The 17500-nt window shown below is 31.0% G+C and overlaps 1 protein-coding gene and 1 pseudogene across 1 annotated transcript in view; one reads left to right on the top strand and one right to left on the bottom strand.

Annotated features, from left to right (window-relative positions):
* The window catches only part of LOC137614506 (nephrin-like), a 261564-nt pseudogene that overhangs the window by 25762 nt on the left and 218302 nt on the right, over window positions 1-17500 (top strand).
* The window catches only part of LOC137614466 (tyrosine-protein phosphatase non-receptor type substrate 1-like), a 13202-nt gene continuing 12899 nt past the window's right edge, over window positions 17198-17500 (bottom strand). Inside the window, exon 4 of the mRNA XM_068344272.1 lies at window positions 17198-17304. Within this exon, the coding sequence (XP_068200373.1) occupies window positions 17198-17304 (107 nt within the window). The remainder of the gene's footprint in view (window positions 17305-17500) is intronic.

Raw genomic sequence — 17500 nt, 5'->3', positions numbered from 1 at the left:
TGTGATGCCAATAACGGTCTTGGAACGACCGTAACGACGAACGTCACACTTAATGTCTTACGTAAGTAAATAAAAACACATTTTACATATATTTTCTTAATTAATTTTTTATGATTAAATTCCAAGTGATAAGGGACTAATTAATTGATCTTATTTTCACTATGTTTTTCTATATAGTTTGTCAGCTAATTTCTATGATTAAATTCCAAATGCCAAGTCACTACTTATTGGATTTAATTTTCACTATATTTTCTATATATTTTGTCAAGTAATTATTATGATTAAATTCCAAATGGCAAGTTACTACTTATTTGATCTAATTTTCACTATGTTTTTCTATATATTTTGTCAACTAATTTTTATGATTAAATTCCAAATGACAAGTTACGACTTATTTGATATAATTTTCATTATGTTTTTCTATATATTTTGTCAATTTCTATGATTAAATTCCAAATGACACGTGACTAACTAATTGATCTAGTTTTAACTATATTCTTGAAAAGATAGGAGTTATAATTCATAAGTTGAAGAAAATCTGTTTGATTAATAAATTAATAGGTTTATTATATTTTTTTTTCTAATTTTGACAGTTAATCTTTATGGTTGAATTCCAAATGATAAGTGACTAACTAATTGATCTAATTTTCACTATATTCTTGAAAAGATGGGAAATATAATTCATCAGTTGACAACTATCTTTTTTTATATATATCAAAAGGTATATTGTATTATGTATTTTTTTCTATTCGTATTTCTTAATGCACAAAGACATCGAATACTTAGAAAATAAATATTTGAAATGCTTGTATAAAGATTATTCATCCAATGAATAAATTTAATCATATGGATATTTAAAGCTTTTTCTCATTGAAGTTATTTTAATAATTCATTGCTATAAAAATATGTAGTTAATGAAGAAAATCATAATAAAATAGTTGACTTCTTTCATATCTTAGTATGCTAAAAAAAAATTTAATAATAGAAAAAAATGCAGTACACTTTCTTTGCATTTACGCATACCTAGAAAATATTTAGTTAATGATACAAATACGAAATGGTCTTTGAGTTTAAGTAAACTTGAAATTTTTCTCACCATTATTCATATATTAAGGGGTCGGTTTCCTTATGAGTATTCTCTAATTCCTTCTAGCAAAAGCATCCATTTCCACCAAAACTCTTCTCTCCAGATCACTCTTCGCCTTACCTTGCTATCTAATCCTCTATCTCCCTCTCGATCTTCCCCCTTATCAGGTTCCTCCCAAACCCTCCTCACTCCCTCCCCCACCATCCATTCTCAACACATGTCCACACCATCTTAGTTGTGACACTCTTATGACCCCTGTAATCTTTACTACGCCTGCCATTCTTCTTATTTCATCATTTTCCAATCTTTCAAGCAGTGATATTCCCATGATCTATCTTAGCCTCCTGTCTAAGGAACATCCTCTTATACTAAAAATCTCTCCTGATCATCCTTTACCTTATCTAGCTATCTAATTCTATGATGTCCTAAGTGTAACATCACTGTACCCCTATTGTAACTTTATTATTATTATTATTATTATTATTATTATTATTATTATTATTGTTGTTGTTGTTGTTGTTTCATTTCAGATATGAAGGTCACAGCTATATTATTATTATTATTATTATTATTATTATTATTATTATTATGTTATTGTTGTTATTGGTGTTGTTGTTGTTTTTCATTACAGGTATGAAGGTCACAACTATATTATTATTATTATTATTATTATTATTATTATTATTATTATTATTATATCTCACAAGAATACAAAATAAAATACTCGGTTGAATCCCTCGTCAGGCTGGGAGGAGCGGAGAGAAGAAGGGTCCCCTTTTGTTCATTTGTTTGATATGGGCTACCACCTAAAATTAGGGGAAGTTTTTTGGTAAATAAATAGATTATTATTATTATCATAGAATAAGGTGACCTCTTATTAATTTCTATTAAAGATGATAGATGTAACTGACATATTTGTTTGATTACTCACCACGCTACTTTCCAGATGGTCCGATTTGGGTGACTGTTCCAACGGGAACAATTGAAGTTCAAGAGAAGGACGATTTGATTCTGACAGCCCAGGCTGATGCTAATCCACCTCCTGTTAGGTAAGTAAGTTTTCTTATATCTATTTATTCTATTCTGTTAGTTACATTCTCTCTCTCTCTCTCTCTCTCTCTCTCTCTCTCTCTCCCCCCAGGGACCTGGGGGAACCCAAAACATAGAATAATGTTAGGTAAAGCTCTCTCTCTCTCTCTCTCCTCTCTCTCTCTCTCTCTCTCTCATATATTCTTAGATCTTATTTGTTTTATGATTGAAGATTTGAGTTAATTCATTTTATTGTTAATTCTGAGGAGATATTTCTTTTATGACTTTTCGGAAGTAAATTGAATTACTTATATATGTAGATATAAAAATTACTACTACTACTACTACTACTACTACTACTACTACTACTACTACTACTACTACTACTAATAATAATAATAATGATGATACTACTACTACTACTACTACTACTACTACTACTACTACTACTACTAATGATAATAATAATGATAATAATCATAATAATAATAACAATAATAATACTGATAATAACAATAATAATAATAACTATAAAAAAATGATAATAATAATAACAATGATATCAATAACAATAATGGTGATGTTAATAATGAAAAATGTAAAAGAAAAGAAAAGTGTGTTATGAGTAATTACTCCTCCAGAAGTAATGAGCTGCACTACACGATCATTAAGAAAGTAAATAATCCTTGAATGATGTCAAACTTATATTCTAATGAGCTAGAAGAAAAAAGAAATCATATATAATTTTAGAAAACAGGAACCTTTTGTGTGTGCATTCATGTTTGTTTGTACGTACCTTCTTAAGATTCATAACGATCTCTTACTTTAATAGTGGATCATATATGGATTCTTTCGGATTTTTCAATCATTGATCCAAACACCACCTTTGAATCTTTGGAATGATTCAAACTCATGTTGATTAGATAAGTATACATAATCAGATGCAAAAAAGCACACACACACACACAAGTTATATATATATATATATATAGAGATACATATATATATAAATATAGGCTATATATATATATATATATATGTATATATAATATATTATGTATATATATATATATATATATACATTTATATATGCATACATATATACATATATATACAAATACGCACACATATACCTGTATATATATATATATATATATACATATATATATATATATATATAAATATATATGTATATTATATATATATATATATATATATAAATATTATATATATATATGTATATAAATATATATATATACATACATATACATTTATATATGCATACATATATACATATATATACAAATACGCACACATATACCTGTATATATATACATATATATATATATATATATATATGGCCTCCTTCTTTGGTAAATTGCGTTTTAGATTATTATTATTATGATTATTATTATTATTATTATTATTATTATTATTATTATTATTATTATTATTATTATTATTATTATTATTATTATCTCTCCTCCAGCTACACCTGGTGGCGAGGCCGCTGAAGATGGAAAGCCTTAGTTCCTCCGACGGGGAAAATGACGAAGGGCGTCTTGAGATAAAGCGTATCCACCGTCAGGAGGCTGGAGCTTACTCGGTCTCAGCTTTAAGCCCGAGGGGAAGAGTCAACGCTTCGTTTATCATTAACATTTTGTGTAAGTCAATGAGAGAGAGAGAGAGAGAGAGAGAGAGAGAGAGAGAGAGAGAGTATTTTCTTGAAAAGTGGTTTGCAATTTATTTTGCTGATATATTTTCGATAAATATACCAATTATAGTTCATGAAAGATTTATCTTAATCAAATTTGGGATTCTTAATTAAACTTTATATTGTAACCTACATTACAGTTTTTTTTTTATTATTATACTGATTTTTTATTTTATGTAAAATGCTCAATTCCAAATTACATTGTTTATCTAAAATTAACTTTTTTAATATCAAATATGATTTTAGATTTTAGATGAAATTTCTAATACTGAAGTAATTTTCGTATTTCAAATAAAATATTCGATACATATATATCTGTTTTAGTGTTAGTATATTATATATTGTTTCCTTAATTTCAGTATTTTGAAATAGTCTCTAGGAAAATATATAAATTAATTATTCTTTACTGTCCCTTTCTACTCTACATCAGATGGGCCAGAGAGCGTTCTTGCATCGAAGAGAGTCACAGTGGACGAAGATGGTTCAACCTCAGTCCTCTGTTCGGCAGTTGGTAACCCTGCTCCCAATGTTACCTGGTTCAAACGGGATGAGTACAGGTAAATCTGTCATTTTTCTATAAGAAGACTAAACTATGTATACATTAATATGTATGTGTGTTTGTGTATATACACATATATAAATTCATATATATTTATATATATATATATATATGTGTGTGTGTGTGTATATATATATATATATATATGCATATATATACATATATATACATATATATAAATATATATATATATATATATGCATATATATACATATATATACATATATATAAATATATATATATATATATATATGTATATATATATATATATATATATACATATATATATATATATATATACACATATATATTTATATATATATATATATATATGTTTGTATATATACACATATATATATATATATATATATGTATATATATATATATATATGTATGTATGTTGGTGTCTGTTCCTGTATATAAACAGTAAAATAATATATGCAAATGTTTATTTTTTTAAATTCACTCATATATTACACGCGATACGTAATTCTATAATCATTCCATCTCCATATATTTCCAATCTCGCATTTAATCAAACATTTCCCTTCTCTTCATATCGATCTTAGCAATGGCTGTGTAGTCCTGGCGTGGGGAATAAATGAGGCCAGACTGCCCATACAATACGCTTCCAGAGGTGACACTGGATTCTACTTCTGTCTGGCCTACAGTGTGGTAGCTACTTCTAACCCTATCAAGACAGCTGTAGTTGTTACACGTAGGTATTAAGCCGTGAGTCTCTCTCTCTCTCTCTCTCTCTCTCTCTCTCCATGTCAGGATGCTAGAGAACTTCAAATCATTCTCTCTCTCTCTCTCTCTCTCTCTCTCTCTCTCTCCATGTCAGGATGCTAGAGAACTTCAAATCATTCTCTCTCTCTCTCTCTCTCTCTCTCTCTCTCTCTTTTGATTTCAAGATACCACAGAACTTCAAATAATTCTCTCTCTCTCTCTCTCTCTCTCTCTCTCTCTCTCTCTCTTTTGATTTCAAGATACCACAGACCTTCAAATAATTCTCTCTCTCTCTCTCTCTCTCTCTCTCTCTCTCTCTCCATGTCAGGATGCTAGAAAACTTCAAATCATTCTCTCTCTCTCTCTCTCTCTCTCTCTCTCTCTCTCTTGTGATTTCAAGATGCCATAAAACTTCATATAATTCTCTCTCTCTCTCTCTCTCTCTCTCTCTCTCTCTCCATGTCAGGATGCTAGAGAACTTCAAATCATTCTCTCTCTCTCTCTCTCTCTCTCTCTCTCTCCATGTCAGGATGCTAGAGAACTTCAAATCGTTCACTCTCTCTCTCTCTCTCTCTCTCTCTCTCTCTCTCTCTCTCCATGTCAGGATGCTAAAGAACCTCCATACGTCTTTCAGTGTCAAATCCGTAATTCATTTTAATTTACGTTATGCAAAAAATGAAATATGAAAAAATCTATTTATTCTATTTTACGATTCATCTGATTTATGACAAAATGTATCATTAATAACTTCTTTATCCTACTTATCATCATCATCATCATTCATTTGTCCTCTTCAAAGTTTCTTAAACTTTTTTATTATCTTTGCACATATACAATTTCCGAATGATACCTTATCCGTGTTATTTTCGATCCATCATTCCGTTTTATTTTCATAATTTTCTTGGTCTCGCTATATCCAAGGACAAATATTTTTTTCATTTTCTGAATAACTTTAACAGCAATATCACCATGAATACTGTTGTTTAGTGATCAGACATTTTCGAAATCACTACGAATTTGTATAGGTAATTAGTAACCCCATTAAGCAGTACCAAGAATAAAGCAAATTTTATGATTCCATCAATTGTAAAATGCATACATACTTACACATATATAAATACATAAATACAAAAATAAATACATACATACATCTAACCTTTGGCTATAAACTGATATAAGTTAACTTACTATGTGAACAATATATGCATTTGATGTACATTATTTTGTTATTAGATTTCATGGCAGTTTTATGTTTGATTTATCAAATTGAGAAAAAAGCACTACTAATTACAGTTAATTGATGTGAATGCATCTAAATCTGTGAGACAGTTCTGTGCGTGTATGTATGTATGTATGTATGTATGTATGTATATATATATATATATATATACATATATATATATATATATATATATATGTATATATATATATATATATATATATTTATTTATTTTTTTATCTATTCATTTATATATAAGCATATATATATATATATATATGCATACATATAAATATAAATATATATATATATATATATATATATATTTATTTATTCATTTACATATATGCATATATACACACACACACACATATATATATATATATATATATATTCATTTATATAAATATATATATATATATATATATATGTATATATATATATATATATATATACATACATATATACGTAAATGACTGGCTCTCAGCATTAAATGAATCCTCTGTGACAACGATGTCCAAACTTATGCCTGATTGCGTGAATTGGACATTTTGCCTGACAATAGCCTTGACCTTCAACATTGAACTTCCAAAATTTAAGCATTTCCAGCTTTTTACATAACAGTTAATCCCTGCAAGTTACATTACTCTCTGATTAAAATCATGGTCAGGTAGCTGTTTGCAAACAAACACACACACACAAACAAACACACAAACACACAAACGGGGGATAAAATATAACCTCCTTCCAAATTCGTTGACGAAGGTAGAAAAATAAAATTCAATCATTTCCTGCTTTTTACATAACAGTTAATCCCTGCAAGTTACATTATTCTCCAATTAAAATTATGATAAGGTAGCTGTTCGCTAACAAACACACACACAAACAAACTCAAGTACAAATAGTGGGTAAGACGTAACCTCCTTCCAATTTTCGTTGACGAAGGTAAAAAAAAAAGAAAAAAAACTCAAATAACTCTGAATAAAACAGAGGCTCCCGAATGGCCAGGAAGCTGTTCATAAACAAACACACACACACAAACACACAAACAGGGGGTAAAACATAACCTCCTTACAACTTCGTTGAAGAAGGTGAAAGAAAATAGCTTAAATCACTGTGAATAAAACAGAGACTCCCGAATGACCAAGATGTTGTTCGCAAACAAACACACACACACAAACAAACAGACAAACAGGAAGTAAAACATAACCTCCTTCAAACTTCATTGACGGAGGTAAAAAAGCAATTAAAATAGAAACTATTCACAAACAAACACACAAACAAACACACAAATACACAAACATGGGGTAAAACATAACCTCCTTCCAACTTCTTTGACGAAGGTAAAAAAAAAGTATTAAAATAGAAGCTATTCATATACAAACACACACAAACAAACACACAAACAGGGGATAAAACAAAACATAACCTCTTCCCAACTTAGTTGACGGAGGTAAAAAAAAAAAAAAATCTCTGAACCAAACAGAGGCTCCAGAACCCCCTGGATACGAAGACGGCCTGAGCGAGATGGAATTCCGATGGTGGGCAAATCTAGGAGGGACGGGAAGTCTGGAATGCACAGTTGGGGCTGCCCCGGCACCTAACTTCCGCTGGAGCATCGATGGAGAGAGAGTTCTCTTCAACAGCAGAAAATATTTCATCAGGAGGCCGAAGGTAAGGGAAGTTTTTGGTGTTGTTCCTTTATTTAAAAAAAAAATGAATGTTTATCGTTGTCCTTTTCTTGATGTTTTGTTTTTTTTTTTTTTTGAGGGGAAAATTTCATTACAAAAGTTTTTTTTTATTAAGAACATTAGTCAGTTCAAATATTATCATTTAATATTTTAAATATTAGTAAGTCTTTTTTGCTGTATATTTTTTTTTAAGGAGAAAATTCATTACACAAGTATTTTCTTTTTTATATTAGTTAGTTTAAATATTATCATTTAATATTTTAAGTATTAGTGAGTCTTTTTTATTGTATTTTTTTTTGAAGGAGATAATTCACTACAAAAGTATTTTATTTCTAATATTAGTCAGTTTAAATATTATTATTAAAATTTTAAATATTAATAGATCGTTTTTATGGTTTATATCTTTGACTTGTTTCTATATTTACAAAAACAATAAGGTAGCATTCTAATTATAATCATTACTTTCTCGTAAAAATCTTTTTTTTTTTTTTCATCGGAAAACTTATTACATTGCTTTCATTATTCTAGAAGAATTTTTTTGTAGTTCGATTTTTTTATTTTTACAGTCTGAAATTCATAAAAAAATTGGGTTTTTATTTTTTCCAGGAGAATATTTTCATACGAAAACCTTTTTTTTTTTCAATATTAGCCAGGATAAATAAAACAAAATATTAATAGCTCATGTATTTTTTTTTGGGGGGTGGGGTTATTTAAAGTTCAGTGTTGTGTATTGTAGCCGATATTTTATTTGAAAAAATTACAACAAACACAATTTTTTAATTTCCAAAATAAAATTCATATTCGTCCTCTTCACTGCCACCAAAGTTACTGGATGATCTCGCTTTAGATAAATTGAATTATCAATGAGAGAGAGAGAGAGAGAGAGAGAGAGAGAGAGAGAGAGAGAGAAAAAAAAGTTAAACAATATACAATTTAAGAGAGAGAGAGAGAGAGAGAGAGAGAGAGAGAGAGAAAAATTGCATGAAAAAAGTTAACAATATATAATTTGAGAGAGAGAGAGAGAGAGAGAGAGAGGGGGGGGGGAGAGAGAGAGAGAGAGAGAGAGAGAGAGAGAGAGAGAGAGAGCATGAAAAAGTAATCTATATACAATTTTGCATATTTTTAAGGAGAGAATAAAACAAACATATTATTAAATTACCAAAATGTAATCCACATTCGTCCTCCTCCACTGCCATCCAAGTTATTGGATGATCTCGCTGTGTGGTCGTCTGTGTTAGAGGTTCGAAATATCACTGCAACGGACTTCAAGACTTACATCTGTAAGGCCACGAATTCCAGGGGAACTTACACTGCTAACCATACTCTTGGGCCTCCAGTTCCGCCTACTGAACCCCCAGAGCTTGAATGTAAGTATATAAATAATCATAATGAACAATACTGAATACTATATTTTTTCATTTTATCTAAGCTGGTGAAAATAATCTAGCTCTCATTTGATTATTTTATATCATTCACTTAAGATAACCTTACTTTCATTTGATTATTTTATATCATTTAGTTATTTTCCGGATTATATTATAATGGTAGTGTACGCGAACCGTTGAAAATAACTGCTGAATATTTAGATGGATATGAACACATGCGCACACCCACATTCCTCTCACTAGTTCATGTTTACTCCGACTCCCTCATACCCGAAGAATATGAGAGGGCCGAGTGGTTATACGTCTGGCTATGCCACTTAAACATATATATATATATATATATATATATATATATACAAAAGAATTAAGAAACAGTTAAAAATTTTTACAAATTCATTCAAAACTATAAAAAAACAGTTGAAATTTAAATGAAAATTAAAAGGAAAAAATGAATAAATAAATATATATACATCAGACAAAGTAGTGGAACCAACCTCGCAGAAGCGTAGTGAGAAACTGTATGCCAACAAGAGTTAGAAAATAAACAAAGAAAACTATGACAAATACAACTGAATAGAAGAAGCTTTGGTATTTAACGACGGAACTAGTCGTTTGATCAATATGGACTCAAGAAGAGGTAAGTCATGGTTATTTGACACTTGACCAATGATGGTAAAATCTTTGTTTTCAATATTTTGTTTGCACATTCCAGCATGAATCCGAATATTAGAATGTTCAGGGTTGGATATTCTGCAACCAGTTCGATAGCTAACACCTCTATGGGAATCAATTCTGACCTTTAACAACCTCTTGGTAGATCCTACGTAGGTCCCAGAGTTACACTTTGGGCAATTATATTTATATACCACACCAGAGGACATATAAGGACTCAATCGATCTTTGAAGTGGAAAAGCGAGCCAATAGTGAGAGGGTTCTTAGGGATGAGTTTAACTTCCACAGCTGGGAAGTGTTATTGGATAATTTCAGTAAACTTTTTCTTAAGAAAATCCTCATGAAGAAAAGGAAAACTCGCATAAAATTTTAGTTTAGGAACTTTAAGTGTTTTTGGAGTCTGAGGCAACTTGTCATTCAATAATCTATTAAGAAGTTTAAAAAATATTTTGGTGGGGAAACAGTTTTTCTTAAATATTCACATAGATAAATAATTTCAATATGGAAAGATTCCCAACTAGAGGTTAAAAGGAATGCTCTGTGGAGAAGAGTAAAAATAGAATTAGTTTTAAAATTATAAAAAACAAGAGCTATAAAAGTTTGAACCTAACCCAGTGAACGTCTTTTTTCTAAAAAACGTGGTACTAAAACCTTCTCTATTTCTAGACACCAACACATCTAAAAAGGGGAGTTGGTTATCTTCCTCCTTTTCTACGGTGAATGATATGTTTTCATGTTGTGAGTTGGCAAAGTCAAGGAACGATTCAGCGCCGAACTCATCTCTGAATAGAGCAAAGGTATCATCAACATACCTAACATAAAACAAGGGATGATAACTTAAAGGGCAATTTTCCAGCATGGTCTCCTCCAGGGAGCACATGAAAATATTAGCAAAGGTGGGTCCCAAGGGGGAACCCATAGCCATCCCATCAAGTTGTTTGTACAAATTACCATTAAAACGAAAGAGGTGTCCAGCACCGCTAGCTCCAAAAGTTTTTTAAAAGACCTTGCGATTAAAATCATTAAAAGTGGTATTAGGTTCAGAAAATAATTTGTTTAAATAATATTGATAGTTTCTTCCACAGGTACATTAGTGAATAAAGACTCAACATCAAGACTCGTCATGAAAAGATCCGAGTCTTGAGAAATTATGGCCTCTTTAAATGCATAGGAGTTATCTAGAGAAAAGGTGTTTTTTGTTAAAGGTTCCAGTAAGGGAACGAGGAACTTAGCTAGTTTGTAATTAGGGGTATTAAAAGACGATAAGATAGGTCTCAGTGGAACATTGGGCTTATGGATTTTGGGGTAAACCATATAAAATGCCATAGGAAGACCCCGAACAGAACAAATTTTGGTAGGTAGTTTCAGTTATGGATTTTTCATTTTTAAGAGTCTTTAAAAATCTATTAATTCTATCCTCGGTTTTAAAAATATTATTAAAATTAGGCTCACCAATTTTCAGAAATTTAGATTCATCATTTAAAATACTTTCCATTTTTCCCCACATATTCCTCCTTATCTAAAATGACAGTTCCTTTGCCTTTATCCGGTCTAGTAATGATAAGATTATCTCTATTGGCAAGAGTCCTCAATATATCAAAATCTGTTTTCCTTAAAAAATTTGTTCTGTTCGGGGTCTTCCTATGGCATTTTATATGGTTTACCCCAAAATCCATAAGCATTGTACCGAATTTTGTAAAATTTAAACTTTATAGATCGTCTTTATATCAAACGCAATTTTATCATGATGCCACAAAATGTCTTTTAGAATTAGAAATAACAAATAAACAAAAATTTGTTCACAATCATAATGATGCCGTTAGCAATATTCTTAAAACTGTATGTAACTCTTTTACCTTAATTGACTCTATAATTTTTAAACAACTTTTTAATAAGAGTATTTCTGAGTACGTTTCCACCGTACAAGATTGTCATAATAGGAAACTTAGAAGCTTGGGTATTTTTATTCCAAATTTTAACAAAGACCGAATAACTGTTTTTAACTATTCTAATTATGTTTTATCTAAAAGAGAAGAGTTTCTGTTGTCGTTGGGTTTGGATTTCTGTCTTCCAAACTTCAGACCTAATTACTCTAAGTTTTTTCTACCTCTAGAGTCTCTATTTCAAAGGCTTAAATCTCTGCCCTTTGACATGAATCTTGGTAACCTGCAATCCAAACTATATGAAATATCACATGCTGCATTTGGGAAACTAAAAACTATTTTTACTCTTCTCCACAGAGCATTCCTTTTAACCTCTAGTTGGGAATCTTTCCATATTGAAATTATTTATCTATGTGAATATTTTAAGAAAAACTGTTTCCCCACCAAAATATTTTTTAAACTTCTTAATAGATTATTGAATGACAAGTTGCCTCAGACTCCAAAAACACTTAAGTTCCTAAACTAAAATTTTATGCGAGTTTTCCTTTTCTTCATGAGTATTTTCTTAAGAAAAAGTTTACTGAAATTATCCAACAACACTTCCCAGCTGTGGAAGTTAAACTCATCCCTAAGAACCCTCTCACTATTGGCTCGCTTTTCCACTTCAAAGATCGATTGAGTCCTTATATGTCCTCTGGTGTGGTATATAAATATAATTGCTCAAAGTGTAACTCTGGGACCTACGTAGGATCTACCAAGAGGTTGTTAAAGGTCAGAATTGATTCCCATAGAGGTGTTAGCTATCGAACTGGTTGCAGAATATCCAACCCTGAACATTCTAATATTCGGATTCATGCTGGAATGTGCAAACAAAATATTGAAAACAAAGATTTTACCATCATTGGTCAAGTGTCAAATAACCATGACTTACCTCTTCTTGAGTCCATATTTATCAAACGACTAGTTCCGTCGTTAAATACCCAAGCTTCTTCTATTCAGTTGTATTTGTCATAGTTTTCTTTGGTTTATTTTCTAACTCTTGTTGGCATACAGTTTCTCACTACGCTTCTGCGAGGTTGGTTCCACTACTTTGTCTGATGTATATATATTTATTTATTCATTTTTTCCTTTTAATTTTCATTTAAATTTCAACTGTTTTTTATAGTTTTGAATGAATTTGTAAAAATTTTTAACTGTTTCTTAATTCTTTTGTATATGTTTTACTTTTAGCCCTGGACAATGTGATTAAGAATCACGAAACGTTGGGAATAAATAAAAAAAAGACAATTTGAACAACTCTTTCCCTATCCATACCATGAAATTTGTGTTCATTACTGGCTGTTGCTGCCTTCACCGAAGATGTTTCTTGGACTCCTTTTAACTTGGGCGCTGCTGTGAGTGGAACCAACGGAGAGCTGCCTACAGCATGCAGTTTCGTAGCTTTTTCTATGTGTTGCTTTTCCTACTCCGCATTAGATCGAGGGGCTCCCTTCACTTTCACGATCTTGTTCGACATCGTTATGGAGCTGGACTTCTCTCACAGTGCAGGACTCTGGAGAAGCGTGTCAAGAAGTTGGAGAAAGCCAAACTCGATCTAGAATTCCTTCAGTATTGTTAACTGAATAGCATTGTACCGAATTTTGTAAAATTTAAACTTTATAGATCGTCTTTATATCAAACGCAATTTTATCATGATGCCACAAAATGTCTTTTAGAAATAGAAATAACAAATAAACAAAAATTTGTTCACAATCATAATGATGCCGTTAGCAATATTCTTAAAACTGTATGTAACTCTTTTACCTTAATTGACTCTATAATTTTTAAACAACTTTTTAATAAGAGTATTTCTGAGTACGTTTCCACCGTACAAGATTGTCATAATAGGAAACTTAGAAGCTTGGGTATTTTTATTCCAAATTTTAACAAAGACCGAATAACTGTTTTTAACTATTCTAATTAGGTTTTATCTAAAAGAGAAGAGTTTCTGTTGTCGTTGGGTTTGGATTTCTGTCTTCCAAACTTCAGACCTAATTACTCTAAGTTTTTTCTACCTCTAGAGTCTCTATTTCAAAGGCTTAAATCTCTGCTCTTTGACATGAATCTTGGTAACCTGCAATCCAAACTATATGAAATATCACATGCTGCATTTGGGAAACTAAAAACCAGGTGGACACCCTTTTTTAAGAAAACAGATTTTGAAATATTGGGGACCCTTGCCAATAGAGATAATCTTATCATTACTAGACCGGATAAAGGCAAAGGAACTGTCATTTTAGATAAGGAGGAATATGTGGGAAAAATGGAAAGTATTTTAAATGATGAATCTAAATTTCTGAAAATTGGTGAGCCTAATTTTAATAATATTTTTAAAACCGAGGATAGAATTAATAGATTTTTAAAGGACTCTTAAAAATGAAAAATCCATAACTGAAACTACCTACCAAAATTTGTTCTGTTCGGGTCTTCCTATGGCATTTTATATGGTTTACCCCAAAATCCATAAGCCCAATGTTCCACTGAGACCTATCTTATCGTCTTTTAATACCCCTAATTACAAACTAGCTAAGTTCCTCGTTCCCTTACTGGAACCTTTAACAAAAAACACCTTTTCTCTAGATAACTCCTATGCATTTAAAGAGGCCATAATTTCTCAAGACTCAGATCTTTTCATGACGAGTCTTGATGTTGAGTCTTTATTCACTAATGTACCTGTGGAAGAAACTATCAATATTATTTTAAACAAATTATTTTCTGAACCTAATACCACTTTTAATTATTTTAATCGCACGTCTTTTAAAAAACTTTTGGAGCTAGCGTTGCTGGACACCTCTTTCGTTTTTAATGGTAATTTTGTACAAACAACTTGATGGGATGGCTATGGGTTCCCCCTTGGGACCCACCTTTGCTAATATTTTCATGTGCTCCCTGGAGGAGACCATGCTGGAAAATTGCCCTTTAAGTTATCATCCCTTGTTTTATGTTAGGTATGTTGATGATACCTTTGCTCTATTCAGAGATGAGTTCGGCGCTGAATCGTTCCTTGACTTTGCCAACTCACAACATGAAAACATATCATTCACCGTAGAAAAGGAGGAAGATAACAAACTCCCCTTTTTAGATGTGTTGGTGTCTAGAAATAGAGAAGGTTTTAGTACCACGATTTTTAGAAAAAAGACGTTCACTGGGTTAGGTTCAAACTTTTATAGCTCTTGTTTTTTATAATTTTAAAACTAATTCTATTTTTACTCTTCTCCACAGAGCATTCCTTTTAACCTCTAGTTGGGAATCTTTCCATATTGAAATTATTTATCTATGTGAATATTTTAAGAAAAACTGTTTCCCCACCAAAATATTTTTTAAACTTCTTAATAGATTATTGAATGACAAGTTGCCTCAGACTCCAAAAACACTTAAAGTTCCTAAACTAAAATTTTATGCGAGTTTTCCTTTTCTTCATGAGTATTTTCTTAAGAAAAAGTTTACTGAAATTATCCAACAACACTTCCCAGCTGTGGAAGTTAAACTCATCCCTAAGAACCCTCTCACTATTCGCTCGCTTTTCCACTTCAAAGATCGACTGAGTCCTTATATGTCCTCTGGTGTGGTATATAAATATAATTGCCCAAAGTGTAACTCTGGGACCTACGTAGGATCTACCAAGAGGTTGTTAAAGGTCAGAATTGATTCCCATAGAGGTGTTAGCTATCGAACTGGTTGCAGAATATCCAACCCTGGAACATTCTAATATTCGGATTCATGCTGGAATGTGCAAACAAAATATTGAAAACAAAGATTTTACCATCATTGGTCAAGTGTCAAATAACCATGACTTACCTCTTCTTGAGTCCATATTGATCAAACGACTAGTTCCGTCGTTAAATACCCATGCTTCTTTTATTCAGTTGTATTTTGTCATAGTTTTCTTTGGTTTATTTTCTAACTCTTGTTGGCATACAGTTTCTCACTGCGCTTCTGCGAGGTTGGTTCCACTACTTTGTCTGATGTATATATATATATATATATATATATATACAGTATATATCTATATGTATATAGACATATACATATATATATATATATATATATGTATATGTATGTTATGTATATATATATATATATATATGTATATATATATATATATATATGTGTATATTTGTATATATATATATATATATATATACATATAAATATATATATATATATATATATATATCCAGACACTTACTCTTTATGATATAGGGCACATTAAATTATAGTGCATTTTAAAAATCCTTTACAATTTACCTTCAGGAATTTTGCAGGTAAATAAGCAACTTACATTTTATTAAGTGCTTTAGCCTAGAGTACTAGAATGTACGTTTACTTTTCAAGTGCCCAGATGAGGATGGTAATTATCCTCTTTCCTGTGTCATTGGAAAAGTTTGTAGTTCTCTTATGTGTTTTTTTCTTAATTTTTCTTCAAAGAATCATCATCTTCTTTACGATTTCTGAATGATGTTCCACATTCTGAAAATATTTTGATTTTAATAGCATTCGTATACTTTTATGTTAATGTCTCTTATATACAGGATAATTTGGTTTTTATACAATGATTGACTAATGGAAAATAATTAGCATGATTTAGTACGTTGATGAATAGTATTAATATAATTAAATATGTGTCATCTTTGATCGACATTGAGGATGTTCATACTGTGGATATAAATATTTGTTCTTTATCTAAATCTCCAATAATAAATTAAATCTATTCGTTCCAATAAAGTTATTTAGCTATCAGCTTGGATGAATCTCTCTCTCTCTCTCTCTCTCTCTCTCTCTCTCTCTCTCTCTCTGTCCTTAAATAGTTACTTTTAGGGTAGTGGTGGCTGTTGTGGTAACCTCCTTGACTGGTGAACGCCAGACTGGGATTCGATTCTCGCTCAAAATCGTTAGTTTCTTTGGTCGCTGCAATCTCCCCATCCTTGTAAGCTAAGAATGGTGGGTTTGGAGGAGCCTATAGGTCTATATGCTGAGTCATCAGCAGCCATTGCCTGGCCATCCGTAGTCTTAGCTTTGGTAGAGTGGGGCTTGAGCGCTGATCACACACATATATATATATATATATATATGTATATATATATATATATATATATAATAATATATATATATATATATATATATAAATATATATATATATATATATATATATGGTCAGTCTCTATGGCATTGTCCCATGCCTCTGCCATTCATGAGCGGCCAATTGTAGTAACGTCCTCTAACTGGTGACCGCCAACTGGGTTTGAGTCCCGGTCAAACTCGTTTGTATTTTTTGGTCGGTGCAACCTCACCATCCCTGTTAGTTAAGGATAGTGAGTTCAGAGGAGCCTAAAGGTTTATCAGCTAAGTCACCAGCAGCCATTGCCCGGCTCTCCTTAGTCCTAGCTTGTGTGGAGAGGGTATTTGGGTTCTGATCATATGTATACATGGTCAGTTTCTAGGACATTGTCCTGCATTAAACCGTTTGCATATAATTTCTACACGTCTTCACC

This window comes from Palaemon carinicauda, chromosome 20, assembly GCF_036898095.1.
Source record: "Palaemon carinicauda isolate YSFRI2023 chromosome 20, ASM3689809v2, whole genome shotgun sequence".
Classification (NCBI taxonomy): Eukaryota; Metazoa; Arthropoda; class Malacostraca; order Decapoda; family Palaemonidae; genus Palaemon; species Palaemon carinicauda.
The sequence above is the reverse complement of the archived record's forward strand: the minus strand, read 5'-3'. Positions and strand labels throughout refer to the sequence as shown.